The sequence below is a fragment of the Pristiophorus japonicus genome, chromosome 21 (genome assembly GCF_044704955.1).
Source record: "Pristiophorus japonicus isolate sPriJap1 chromosome 21, sPriJap1.hap1, whole genome shotgun sequence".
NCBI lineage: Eukaryota > Metazoa > Chordata > Chondrichthyes > Pristiophoridae > Pristiophorus > Pristiophorus japonicus.
The window spans coordinates 842,634-857,714 of record NC_091997.1 but is presented as its reverse complement, the minus strand read 5'-3'; the positions used below and the strand labels follow the sequence as shown (position 1 = coordinate 857,714).

Genomic DNA, 15,081 nt, shown 5'->3' with positions numbered 1-15,081 from the left:
CACCTTCACCACAAGGACTGCAGCGGTTCAAGAAGGCGGCTCACCACCACCTTCTCAAAGGGGCAATTAGGGATGGGCAATAAATGCCAGCCTGGCCAGCGACACCCACATCCCGTGAATGAATTTTTAAAAAGGGATTGGCTAACTCAGCATAGACTGAGCTTTAAAACCTTTGCCCTTCCTAGGCTGTTTGACTCAACTCCTCACTGAGGGAACCTGTGGGGTTAATTTTTTTACTGACCTGTGCACAGCTTTCCTGCAGACTGTGCTGGCTGAGCTGTGACTGTAAGCGATCACATTCCTCTTTGTATTGTCCCTCCCGCCACTGGCAACTGTGCAGCTTCCTCTGGAGTTCATCGACCTCATCCTGTAACCTCTCAACCTCCAGTTTATCCAGCTGCTGATCCACGGTCCTGGAGTTCAGGTGTCTCCTCGGACTCTCCAGCGCTGCAACGCAAGGCAAGGGAGCTCGGTCAGGTCCAATACACATCAAACACGCAATGAGTAGATGCTAAATCGTAAATCAAAACTCTTCAATCCTTTAAAGCTAATTATAAAGGAAATTAAAGGCAGCAACACAGTCTTGTGCATTCGGTTGACACTATAAATGATTTGGGCAAAACCAAATGTCATCGATCTGAAATGTTAACTCGATTTCTCTCTCCACAGATGCTGAGGGATTTCAGCATTTGCCATTTTCATTTCAGATTACTGTGTTCCATTCTGCGCATCGTACTTTAGGAGGGACATCTAGGCCTTAGAGAGGAGATTTACTGGAATGGTACCTGGGATGAGGGACGTCAGTTATGTGGAGGACTGAGAAGCTGGGGTTGGAAACTTGCATTTATATAGCGCCTTTAACGTAGTAAAATGACCCAAGGCGCTTCACAGGAGCGTAATCGAACAGAATTTGACACCAAGCCACATAAGGAGATTTTAGGACAGGTGACCAAAAGCTTGGTCAAAGAGATAGGTTTTAAGGGACGTCTTAAAGGATGAGGGAGAGGCGGAGAGATTTAGGGCGGGAATTCCAGCGCTTAGGGCCCAGGCAGCTGAAGGCCACCAATGGTGAAACAATTAAAATCGGGAAAACGCAAGAAGCCAGAATTGGACGAGTGCAGAGATCTTGGAGAGATGGAGGGCTGGAGGAGGTTTTCAATGGAGGGGAATTTCAGGTGGGGTGTAAAACCAGTGTTGGAGACGATCTGGTCAGATTCCTGCTGGTGGGCTCGGTTAAAATTGCTCCCAAGCTAACTCGACACAGGCCAAGGGGCTGGGCCACAGGGTTGGTAAAGCCCAGTGCAACATCCGGGTGGTATATTTGCCAACCAAACCATTGACGAGCTTACTGCTGTCGCAAACCACCCTTTTAAAAAAAATGCACAATTTCTGCAAATTAAACCCCAGTATAGCTTCTTGGCTTAAACATAGAGGTTACAACATGGAACTGGGTCATTCACTCCCTCCAGTCTGTGTCAGCAGTTACTCTCCACCCAAGCAAATAGTTCATGTCATAAGCAAGAGCAGCTTTCTGCTACATACTCCCCATCCCCCGTAATAAAACAGGGAAAATATTAAACAAATCTTGTACGGCACGACGGTTTTTGGTGTTTTTTCTTAGAACATGGGCTGGTATAGAATTACATAGAGCAAAAACAGGCCATTGACCCAACCAGTCCATGCCGGCGTTTATGCTTCATTCGAGCCTCCTCCTGTCTTTCCTCTTCTAACTCTATCCACATAACCCTCTATTCCCTTCTCCCTCACACGCTTGTCTAGCCACCCCCTAAATGCATCGATACTATTGTGGCAGCAATTTCCACATTCTCACCACTCTCTGGATAAAGACATTCCTTCTGAATTCCCTATTGGATTTCTGGGTGACTATCTTATATTGATGGCCTCTAGTTTTGCTCTTCTCCACAAGTGGAAACACTCTCTCTGTATCTATTCTATTAAAATCTTTCAGAATTTTAAAGAGCGCTATTGGATCACCAAAAGAGACCTGGCCTGTTCATCCTTCAAGGTATCAAGTACTTAAGCTTTGCCAGTCGGTAGTTTGCTGCCTTTTAACAGAGGCTGTTATTTGATGCATATCATTCCTCATACATGACTGTCATGCTCTCTGGAAGACACTGGGTCCTCATAAGAACATAAGAAATAGGAGCAGGAGCAGGCCATCTGGCCCCTCGAGCCTGCTCCGCCATTTAATAAGATCATGGCTGATCTGATCATGGACTCAGCTCCACTTCTCTGACCGCTCCCCAGAACCCTTGATTCCCCTATCTTTCAAAAATCTGTCTCTCTCCACCTTAAATATATTCAATGACCCAGCCTCCACAGCTCTCTGGGGCAGAGAATTCCAAAGATTCACGACCCTCTGAGAGAAGAAATTCCTCCTCATCTCGGTTTTATTGGGCGATCCCTTATTCTGAAACTATGCCCTCTAGTTCTAGATTCCCCCATGGGGGGAAACATCCTCTGCATCTACCATGTCAAGGCTCCCTCATAATTTTCTATGTACAAACATAAGAACATAAGAAATAGGAGCAGGAGTAGGCCACCTGGTCCCTTGAGCCTGCTCCGCCATTTTGTAAGATCATGGCTGATCTGATCATGGACTCAGCTCCACTTCCCTGCCGGCTCCCCATAACCCTTTATTTCCTTATTGCTCAAAAATCTATCTCTGCCTTAAATATATTCAATGACCCAGCCTCCACAGTTCTCTGGGACAGAGAATTCCACAGATTTACAACCCTCTGAGAGAAGAAATTCCTCCTCATCTCAGTTTTAAATGGGCAGCCCCTTATTTGGAGACTATGCCCCCTAATTTTAGTTTCCCCTATGAGTGGAAACATCTTCTCTGCATCCACCTTGTCGATCCCTCTCATTATCTTATATGTTTCGATAAAATCACCTCTCAATCTCTGAACTTCAATGAGTATAGGCTCAACCTACTCAACGTATCTTCATAAGTCAACCCCTTCATCTCCGGAATCAACCTAGTGAACTTTCTCTGAACAGCCTCCAATGTAAGTATATCCTTCCTTAAATACGGAGACCAAAACTGTACGCAGTACTCTAGGTGTGGCCTCACCAATACCCTGTACAGTTGTAGCAGAACTTCTCTGCTTTTATACTCTATCCCCCTTGCAATAAAGGCCAACATTCCATTTGCCTTGCTCATTACTTGCTGTACCTGCATACTAACTTTTTGTGTTTCATGCACAAGGACCCCCAGGTCCCTCTGTACTGCAGCACTTTGCAATATTTCTCCATTTAAATTATAATTTGCTTTTCTATTTTTACTGCCAAAGTGGATAACCTCACATTTTCTCACATTATACTCCATCTGCCAAATGTTTGCCCACTCACTTAGCCTGTCTATATTCCTTTGCAGAGTGTTTGTGTCCTCTTCACAATTTGCTTTCCCACCCATCTTTGTAACATCAGCAAACTTGGTTACATTATACTCGATCCCTTCATCCAAGTCATTAATATGGATTGTAAATAGTTGAGGCCCCAGCACCGATCCCTGCGGCACCCCACTAGTTACTGTTCGCCAACCTGAAAATGACCCGTTTATCCGTGATGTGAAACAGACAGACAATGTGAACTTGATGTGACAGGACGGACAACGTCACAATACCGTGAGGACCTCCGGCCAGGGGGCTCAGATGTATAATCTGCTGGTCTTTTGCTTGGAGCTGGTCGTTGAGTATCTGAACTGAACTGTCCCTCAGCCTCAGAGCCTGTTCCAGAGTCCGAATCGTAGAAACGTGATCCTCAGCCAGGACTGTCTGTGGGGAGAAAAATAAAGTTACAGATTGGCGGCAGGGGAAAAAAGTGGCCTCAGTTGATGATGCTGGCGTTTTAGCTGACTGGATTAAGCACTGTTTTAATTATATTATTACCCTGAATTTCCCCACACACCCTCCTCTTCTCCTGAAGGCAATAACGTTTGCAGAGTTACAGTTTGATAGGTCCCTAATCTCAGTGACTGAACTTCATGTTTTTTTAAAATTCATTCTCGGGATATGGGTGCTGCTAGTAAGGCCAACATTTATTGCCCATCTCGAGCTGCCCTTGAGAAGGTGGTGAGCCGTCTTCTTGAACCGCTGGAGTCCGTGTGGTGAAGGTGCTGCTGTAAGGTAGTGAATTCCAGGATTCTGACCCAGCGATGATACGGATATGTGTCCAAGTCAGGAGGGAAACCCATGCACCTGCAGGAGGTGCTGTGGAAGTTTGTCCCTCGGCATTGAGTGTCGCAGGCCACAGCCAATCCTATCCACACAAGTCCATCTTCCAGCAGGAATCACTAGATAATGATCAAGACTTGGCTGACTTTCTTTCACCTTCCAATTCTGGGGCACTGCAGCTAATTTGAGCTCCCCTACCATTACCCTAGTTCAGATTAGCTAACGCAACACAGTCCAAGCATTGAACCTGGCTCCTTCTAGTTCTGTACAATTAAAATCCACACTGGGCAGTGCACTTATAACTCATCATAGGAGGTCCCTCGAACGAGGATGACTTGCTTCCACATGAGATGTTTCAATGAAGGGCCCGATGTTCCAGTCCTGAACTCCAGTTGAAGGGGTGGAAGATGCCTGTGCGTGGATTTTTTTAACGTGTGGTGACCATTGCACATCAGCCACCACACGGGCTCGACAGAGCTAGGTCTTTATCCAGTGGCAAGGGTTAACCAGTACAACTGTCTTATAACTAAGACAATGGGGGAACCAGATTAAGACAGGATAGTCTGTAAGACAATGGTTGATTCAGCTTCTTCTATACGTGACTAATGTTTTCCATGTTTTAACAGAGGTGGTTTAATTGTCAGTGCTGTGGGATGGAACATTTTCCCACTTCAGCACTGAGGATTCCTCATTCAGGTGTAACAGTCAAATCTCCTGTACCTAAAGCCTGACCTGATGAGATTATCCTATTACTCTGGTGTGTCTCTCCATCCCCGCACCAGCCATCCAGTGGGCTCGATTGGCCAATTTATTGGTGAATTAGGCATTGCTTTGGATGGAGATTGGAATTCAGTGGAAATGGCAGTGCCTACAAAAAGTTCTTCGAACGGGCAAAGGAGACTGCACTGTCGGAGCTGCCGTCTTTTGGATGAGACGTTAAACCGAGGTCCCGTCTGCTCTCTCAGGTGCACGTAAAAGATCCCATGGCACCATTTTGAAGAAGAGCAGGGGAGCTATCCCCTAACCAACATCATTATAAAAAACAGATTATCTGATCATTATCACATTGCTGTTTATGAAAATATGGCTCCACAATTCTGGGTCTGGGACAAGGCAGTCTGTTTTAGCAATAGTATTTTTTTCAGTTTTCTCCTCTTCTCTTCTGAACATGCTCACTTGTTCAGTTATGTTCCATGAATACTATATCCTTCTAGTATCTTGCTCACATGACCATTATTCAGGCAATGTCAGTGGGCTCCTTGACTAATACAGCCAAGAAGATTCTAACCTCACACAATGTCCACATTTGTGTACTGACGTGAATGTCAGCCATGGCTCACTTAGTAGCACTCTCACCTCTGAGTTCATAGAATCATAGAATCATAGAAAGTTACAGCACGGAAGAAGGCCATTCGGCCCATCGTGTCCGCACCGGCCGACCAAGAGCTATCCAGCCTAATCCCACTTTCCAGCTCTCGGTCTGTAGCCCTGTAGGTTACAGCACTTCAAGTACACATCCAAGTACTTTTTAAATGTGGTGAGGGCTTCTGCCTCTACCACCCTTTCAGGCAGTGAGTTCCAGACCGCCACCGCCCTCTGGGTGAAGAAATTTCCCCTCATATCTCCTCTAAACCTTCCCCAATTACTTTAATCAATGCCCCTGGTTGTTGATCCCTCTGCCATAGTTAAACAGGTCCTTCCTATCCAGGCCCCTCATAATTTTATGCACCTCAATCAAGTCTCCCCTTAGCCTCCTCTGTTCCAAAGAAAACAAACCCAGCATCTCCAATCTTTCCTCATAGCCAAAATTCTCCAGTCCAGGCAACATTCTTGTAAATCTCCTGTGCACTCTTTCCAGTGCAATCACATCTTTCCTGTAATGTGGTGACCAGAACTGCACACAGTACTCCAGCTGTGGCCTAACCAGTGTTTTATACAGTTCAAGCATAACCTCCTTGCTCTTGTATTCCAGGCCTCGACTTATAAAGGCAAGTATTCCATATGCCTTCTTAACCATCTTATCCACCTGGCCTGCTACCTTCAGGGATCTGTGGATCTGCACTCCAAGGTCCCTTTCTTCCTCTACACTTTTCAGTGTCATATCATTTAATTTGTATTCCCTTGCCTTGTTAGACCTCCCCAAATGCATTACCTCACACTTATCCAGATTGAATTCCATTTGCCACTATTCTGCCCACCTGACCAGTACATTGATATCTTTCTGCAGTCAGCAGCTTTCTTCTTCATTATTAATCACACGGCCGATTTTAGTGCCATCTGCAAACTTCTTAATCATACCCCAACCTTTAAGTCCAAGTCATTGATATATACCACAAAAAGCAAGGGACCCAGCACTGAGCCCTGCGGAACCCCACTGGATACATCCTTCCAGTCACAAAAACACCCATCAACCATTACCCTTTGCTTCCTGCCTTTGAGCCAATTTTGGATCCAACTTGCCACTTTGCCCTGGATCCCATGGGCTTTTATTTTCGTGTCCAGTTTGCCATGTGGGACCTTATCAAAAGCTTTGCTAAAATTCATATACACTACATTATACTCACTTCCCTCATCGACCCTCCTGGTTGATATGTCCTTACTATACAGTATAAATGCACACGAGGCCCATACTTGAGAGAAGGTCACTCTGTGGCCAGTTACCTTTATTACCAAGACCTCAAGTGATGAAGGTGGGTGGAGCTTCCCCTTTTATACCTGAAAGTCCAGGTTATGAGTGTCTCCCACAAGTTCACCCCTTTGTGGTCAATGTTCTCAAGATGTACAACTTAGATCAGCTTACAGTGATAGTTGAATACATGACATCACCTCCCCCCCAAAGTCTTATAGGGATCACAGGTTAAGTCTCTCTGGTGGTTTACGCTTTCTTGTAGAGCGCCTGAGTTGGGGCTCCGGTTGTTGGGCGCTGGCCTGAGTGTCTGCTGTTTGCGGTGCCTCAGGCCTGTCCGGACTGCCCACAGTGACTGGGCTCTCCTCCCTTTGGTTCCTGTGTTCGGTCACCTGTGGTGGAGTGAACTCTACATCGTGTTCTTCCTCTGCTTCTTCTATGGGGTTGCTGAACCTCCTTTTAGTTTGATTCACGTGTTTGCGGCAGATTTGTCCATTGGTAAGTTTAATTACCAAAACCCTATTCCCCTCTTTGCCAATCACAGTGCCTGCAAGCCATTTGGGCCCTGCAGCGTAATTAAGGACAAAAACAGGGTCATTTACATCAATACATCGCGCCCTCGCATTCCTGTCATGGTAGTCACATTGTGACCGGCGCCTGCTCTCAACAATTTCTTTCATGGTGGGGTGTATAAGGGATAACCTGGCTTTGAGCGTCCTTGTCATTAGCAGCTCTGCGGGTGGAACCCCTGTGAGCGAGTGTGGTCGGGATCTATTGGCCAACAGGAGGCGTGATAAGCGGCTTTGTAGGGAACCCCCTTGGATTCTGAGCATCCCCTGTTTGATTATCTGCACTGCTCGTTCTGCCTGGCCGTTTGAGGCCGGCTTGAACGGTACCATTCTGACATGGTTAATTCCATTGCCTGCCATGAAGTCCTGGAATTCAGTGCTTGTGAAGCACGGGCCATTGTCACTGACCAAGACATCCGGTAGACTGTGGGCGGCGACCATTGCCCGTAGACTTTCTACCGTGGCAGAGGATGTGCTTGAATTTAAAATGGCACACTCAATCCATTCGGAGTAGGCGTCTACTACAACCAAAAAAATTTTACCCATGAAAGGACCTGCGTAGTCCACATGGATGCATGACCAAGGCTTGGCGGGCCATGGCCAGGGGCTAAGGGGGGCTTCCCTGGGCGCATTGCCCAGCTGGGCACACATGTTGCACCTGCGAACACAAAGTTCCAGATCTGCGTCTATCCCTGGCCACCAAACGTGCAATTGCCTTCATCATGACAATGCCTGGGTGCTCATTGTGAAGTTCTCTGATAAACACCTCTCTGCCCATCTGGGGCATGACTACTCGGTTTCCCCACAGTAGGCAATCGGCCTGAATCAAGAGTTCATCCTTGCGCCTATGAAACGGTTTAAATTCCTCAGGGCAAGACCTGTACGTGACTGCCCAGTCCCCATTCAGGACACATTTTTTGACTAAAGACAATAGCGGGTCTTTATTTGTCCAGACTTTAATCTGACGGGCTGTCACAGGTGAGTCTTCGCTTTCGAAAGCTTCAACAGCCATGACCATCTCAGCAGCATGCTCGGTAGCCCCCTCAGTGGTGGCTAGTGGGAGCCTGCTGAGTGCATCAGCGCAGTTTTCAGTGCCCGGTCTGTGCCGAATTGTGTAGTCATCGGCAGCTAACGAAAGTGCCCACCTCTGTATGCGGGCCGATGCATTCGCATTTATGGCCTTGTTGTCGGCCAAAAGGGACGTTAGGGGTTTGTGATCTGTCTCCAGCTCAAATTTCCTGTCAAACAGGTACTGGTGCATTTTCTTTACCGCATATACACATGCGAGCGCCTCCTTTTCGACCATCCCATAGCCTCTTTCTGCCTGGGACAAACTTCTGGAGGCATAAGCTACCGGCTGTAACTGACCCTTGGCATTAACATGCTGCAACACACACCCGACCCCATAGGACGACGCATCGCACGTTAGAACAAGTTTCTTACATGGGTCATATAAAGTTAACAGTTTGTTGGAGCATAACAAATTGCGTGCTCGATCAAAAGCCCTTTCCTGGCTGTCCCCCCAGACCCAATCGCGACCTTTGCGTAGGAGCACGTGTAGCAGCTCTAACAGCGTGCTCAATTTGGGAAGAAAGTTGCCAAAATAGTTCAGGAGCCCCAGGAACGAACGCAGCTCCGTCGTGTTACGGGGTCTGGGTGCTCTCTGGATCGCTTCCGTTTTGGACGCAGTGAGTCGGATCCAGTCTGCTACTACCCTCCTCCCCAGGAATTCTACCTCTGGAGCTAGGAAGACACACTTCGCCTTTTTCAGTCGCAGCCCTACCCGGTCCAGTCTGCGTAACACCTCCTCCAGGTTGCGGAGGTGTTCTTCAGTATCGTAACCCGTGATGAGGATGTCGTCCTGAAAAACCACCGTCCCTGGAATCGACTTGAGGAGGCTTTCCATATTTCGCTGAAAGATCGCGGCGGCCGAACGAATCCTGAACGGACATCTGTTGTACTCAAACAACCCCTTGTGTGTCGTGATGGTGGTCAGCTTCTTCGACTCACTCGCCAGCTCCTGGGTCATGTAAGCTGAGGTCAGGTCCAATTTTGAAAAAAGTTTGCCACAGGATAGCGTCGCAAAGAGGTCCTCCGCTCTCGGTAGCGGGTACTGGTCTTGGAGTGGCACCCGATTGATGGTTGCCTTGTAATCACCACATATCCTGACCGACCCATCCGCCTTGAGCACCGGCACGATCGGGCTCGCCCAGTCACTGAATTCGACTGGCGAGATGATGCCTTCCCTCAGCAGGCGGTCCAATTCGCCTTCTATCTTTTCCCGCATCACGTACGGCACCGCTCTGGCCTTGTGGTGTACTGGCCTGGCGTCCGGGTTGCTGCGAATCACTACCTTGGCCTCCATGAAAGTGCCGATGCCAGGTTGAAATAATGAGTCAAATTTGTCCAGGATCTGTGAGCATGATACTCGCTCCACAGAAGAAATTGCATTGACATCGCCCCATTTCCAGTTCATGACAGCAAGCCAACTCCTCCCCAGTAGTGCGGGACCGTCCCCCGGGACAATCCAGAGTGGCAACCTGTTCTCCGAATCTTTGTGGGTCACGACTACCGTGGCGCTGCCTAGCACCGGAATGATCTGCTTTGTATATGTCCGCAGCTGTGCATCAATCGGCAACAATTTTGGCCTCCTGGCCTTGGACACCCACAACCTTTCGAACTGTTTGATACTCGTCAGGGACTGGCTAGCCCCCATGTCCAGCTCCATTAATACTGGGATGCCATTGAGGAGCACTTTCATCATTATTGGTGGCATCCTAGTATATGAACTGTATATGTGCTCCACATGAACTCGCTGAACTTCAGCTTCCAGCGATTTCCCCCAGTATTCATTTGGCCTCGTAGGGCTTACATCGGGCCCGTTCTCCTCGTACATCAACCTGGCTGCAGGCTTCCTGCACATACGCACCAAGTGACCGCTGACGTTGCAGTTTCTGCAGGTATATTGCTGATACCTGCAAGCTCTGGCTGGGTGTTTGCCTCCACACCTCCAGCATGAGCTGGAGGCCCCGTTGTTGGAAACAAAAAGGTCCATTACCAGTCGATCATCTCTGACTGTCTCTGTAACTGTCCTTAAGTGCAACATTAACAGGTGTTGATGGCCCCATTACTGGCCGCATTGTCCATTGGCATGAATCGCCGTTCAGCTAGCCATTGTCTCTGTTGAATTCCCCCTTTGGGTTCGACTACATGCTGGGGCATGTCCGATTGCCCTTGTCTGCCTAGAGAACTGTGTGACGCGTTAACAATGTTGACTCCCTGGTCGTTTGCCGTACTTGAGCCAAGATTTTTGTCATACATCATTCTGGTCTCTTCCTCCCCTGAGATAAATGTCTGGCCTATCTGAGCCGCTGCTTCCAAGGTCAAGTCTTGGTCTCAATCAGTTTCCTGAAAACCCCAGCGTGCCCGATGCCCTCAATAAAAAAGGTCTTGCAGCATCTCCGCTCTGCATGCATCTGGGCACTTACATAGGCTCGCCAGTCGCCGGAGATCTGCCACGAAGTCTGGAATGCTTTGCCCTTCTCACCGCCGGTGCGTGTAAAACTGGTGTCTCGCCATGTGCATGCTGCTCGCCGGTTTAAGGTGTTCCCCGATCAACTTACTGAGCTCTTCGAACGTCTTGTCCGCCGGCTTCTCTGGCGCTAGAAGGTCCTTCATCAGGGAATACGTTCTGGATCCACAAACCGTCAGGAGATGAGCCCTGCGTTTGTCGGCCGAATCCTGTCCCAACCATTTCTTAGTGACAAAACTTTGCTGTAGTCTCTCAATAAAGTCTTCCCAATCATCACCAACACAGTCCCTCTCTTCTGTGCTGCTAGTGGCCATGCTCGCGTCATTTAAATCCCAGTTTCTCGTCGCCAATCATATGTCCTTACTATACAGTATAAATGCACGAGGCCCATGCTTGAAAGAAGGTCGCTCTGTGACCAGTTACCTTTATTACCAAGACCTCAAGTGATGAAGGTGGGTGGAGCTTCCCCTTTTATACCTGAAAGTCCAGGTTAGGAGTATCTCCCACAAGTTCACACCCTTATGGTCAATGTTCTCAAGGTGTACAACTTAGGTCAGCTTATACATGGGTTACAGTGATCGTTGAATACATGACACTAGTTACCTCCTCGAAAAATTCGATCCCATTAGTCAGACACGACCTTCCCTTAACAAATCCATTCTGACTATCCTTGATTAATCCATGAAGATTTATCCTGTCCCTCAGGACTTTTTCCAATAATTTTCCCACCACTGAGGTTAAGCTGACTGACCTGTAATTACTCGGTCTATCCCTTTCTCCCTTTTTAAACAAAGGTACAACATTAGCAGTTGTCCAGTCCTCTGGCACTGCACCTGTAGCCAGAGAGGCTTGGAAAATGATAGTCTAAGCCATCTTTTGCTCTTTTGCTTCTCTTAACAGCTTGGGATACATTTCATCCAGGCCTGGGGATTTATCCACTTTCAAAGCTGCTTAGCCCCTTAATACCTCCTCTCTCACTATATTTATCTCATCTGATATTTTACACTACTCTTCCGTCATTGCAAAGTCTGCATCGCCCTTCGGTTTTGTGAAAACGGATGCAATGTATTCATTAAGAATCCTACCCATATCTTCTGCCTCCACACATTGATTTCCTTTGCTGTCTCTAGTTGTGGGTTCAAGTCCCACTGCACGTACTTGAGCACAAAATCTGGGCTGACATTCCAGTACACTACTGATGGAACGCCATTAGAGGTGCGGTCTTTCAGATGAGACGTTAAACTGAGGCACCGTCTACCCTCTTAAGTAGATGTGGACAATCAAAAGGCACTATTTCAAAGAAGAGCAGGTTGTTCTCCCCAGTGGCCTGGTCAATATTTATCCCTCAACCAACACTGAAAATAGACAATCTGATCATTGTCACGTTGCTGTTTGTGGGATCTTGCTGTACACCAATTGGTCGCTGCATTTCCTGGGATTGTGAAAGGCACTATATAAATGCAAGGTCTTTCTATATAACCACTTAGCTGTCAGGGTAGCTCAGACTGTATCTTAAAAGGCGGAACATCCCTTTCCCGGAATGAAGAATATTATAAAAAAACCATGGGGGGGTGAAATTGGGTTACGCCCCGTTTGGGGGCAGTAACCAAGTTGGGGCGGGACTTACTGCACCCGGAGCGGAAGTCCCGCCCTGGCCACGAAATTGCGGTTACGGCCCCTCACAGGAAGTGGAGCGCAATGTCGCGCACTTCACTTCCTGTTGGGGTTCCGGGGGGGGGAGCGTTACGCGGGCGGGATCAGCAGCGTCCGCGGCTTTTGCACATAGCTCTGACGCATCAACGCCCCTCCCCGTCCGTTAAAGGGGCGGGCCGCTGCGCACTCTACAGGCCCGATGGTGGCCTCCACTGGGCCACTGGGGCTGTCCGGCTCCCAAACGAAGTGCTGGGCTGCACCATGGCGGCTTGGACCACACGACAGCAGATTAAAACCGGCTAACGGGTGAATCGGCCGGATAAAAAATGGTGGCGCGTGGCGCAGTGCACCTCCTCTTCAGTTCCCGCGCCGGGGGCGGAGGTCGGCCTGGTTTGCGACCCTTCGAGGCTGGCACGGGCACGCGGGGCACTGGCCAATTTCCATCATGGGGCACAAAGGGCTCACCACGCACGTCGATAACGCCATCGCTGGAGGCGCGGTGGCCCGGGGAACTACTAGCGGGGTGCGGCACTACTGTGTTTGTGCCTCCGCTAACTCCCGCGCAATTTTGCGGGAGCCGATAGTTGCCCCCTCCCCCCCCACCCCGCCCCTCCCCCCTGCCCCTCCCCGGGCGAAAAATATCGTGCCACGTTAGCGGCCCCCCCGAGGCATTAATGGGAGGCACAGAACAGAGCAATTTCAACCCCCATGCCCCTTTTACTGAGCCGAAGCTGTATGTTAAAGGTGACGTTTGTCTGATCCTGAGTGCTGGATGTGTGATGGAGGCCGCAAACCTTTTACTAGCCACTGGTTTTCCACCGCGGCACTCTCCGCAGACCATATGCTGTGCGGTCTCAAAGGAAATCACTGCTGGCAGCCACAGTCAGAGCACTGCCAAGTGCGCACAGAATCCTTAATGCAGAAAGACCGTCCAGGGGGCCTGTATGGGAGTGATAATGTGACAAAAAAATTACTTAGATGTGAGGAGCGACGAATTCGAGGCACACCATTTTGAAAACCTTTTTTCAAAAATATTTGTTGTGTTGCCTGTGGGTCGCCTGCCTTCAGTGCAGCAGCTGTGTCAGGCAACAGTGAGAGGCCCTGTGGCTGAACCTTGAAATCAGGTTAGCTTACAAACCCGGCATGCACTGCACTCACGCAGGAAGTACGCTTGACACTTTGGAACAATTGCTCCCAAAGCCCTTCCAGGCATCAGCTGCTATAAATAGGACTACGAAAAAAAAAGTTTCTCATGTGTGCTGCTCTCATGGATTATTGCCAGGAATTAAAACGCTGACAGTTGGAAATCAAATTGAGCAAAAGATTTTAGGAAAAGGTCAAAATGTTAAAATCTTCGCCCCACAATATTAACCTGCATTCCCCCCCCACCCACCTTATCAGATGCTGACTAACCTGCTATGTATTTGCGAGCATTTTCTGCACACTCATAATGCAACACTAGTTATGCCTGTTCCCATAGCAACCTTTATTGATAATTGCAGAAGGCTGCTTTTATTTCTTTAAGGAGGCGATGATGGGCCTTCTTAATGGCCCTTAGGGAATACCCTGGAGTTCCCAGAAATTAAAGACCAATCTCTAGGACACGGATACAAGCAACCCAAGCAAAAAATCATCAGAGGCATTGAAAATTGTGCTTTTAAAAACATTTTCTTTGAACACTTTTGTGTACAAATATCTGACATGGGGGAAAAAGGCTTTTTGACTGATAGTGAAGTTTCATCCAATCGGGTAATGAAGAATCTATTCGCTTTCCGATTGGCCTGGGACAGCGGTGCACCATAAATATGGACATGTAGGGCGGCCAATGGCGAGAGTGTGGGGGCGGGGCAGTTAGAGTCCAGGGTTCATGTGACAAAACCTCCAGGAATATGTCCAACCAGAGTTGGGAACCCAAATGTTAAGTGGTTGCTTTTACAACCAAGTGTCAAAGGCCATTAAGAGTCAAGCACCTAGTGTGGGAGCTGTAATGTATGCACCTGTGAGGATGCCCACAGGTTGGTCAAGCTGTTGAGTTGTGAGTGGCTTAGCCAGTCACATGATGTTCACAAGACTCAATAAAATCTCAGCCAGTTGGGCTCAGGGAATCCACGATAAGGCAGGTGGTTATGAGCCTAGTGGATGAACTGGTAATGTGTAGTGCGATTGTTAAACCTTTTGCTAATAAATCAACTAGTTCACAATAGCAATATGTTGCTATGAATTCTTAAGCAAAGAACCCATGAAGCAAATACATTACAGGAGTGGAGTCACATATTGGCCAGACCAGGTGGGGATGACAGGTCCTCTTCCCTAAAGGAGGTTTTTGGTCATTTTTCAGATGCCAGCCCACAAACGACCAGGTTAGCATGGTGACACTGGACTTTCAACCCCTGGGATAACCACGACACTGCCGCGTGCATTGTGCACGCAATGCTACATCAATCCGTACCCTGCCACCTGAACTCATCAGTAGTAACAGTCGTCAATGTGTGCGTCTGATCA

General features: G+C 48.3%; 1 protein-coding gene across 1 annotated transcript in view; it reads right to left on the bottom strand.

The window, feature by feature from the left end:
- The window catches only part of LOC139233576 (TANK-binding kinase 1-binding protein 1-like), a 150,573-nt gene that overhangs the window by 108,470 nt on the left and 27,022 nt on the right, over window positions 1-15,081 (bottom strand). Inside the window, exons 5-6 of the mRNA XM_070863975.1 lie at window positions 3,650-3,800; window positions 242-447 (exon numbers count right to left, since the gene is read on the bottom strand). Coding sequence (XP_070720076.1) covers window positions 242-447; window positions 3,650-3,800 — 357 coding nt within the window. The remainder of the gene's footprint in view (window positions 1-241; window positions 448-3,649; window positions 3,801-15,081) is intronic.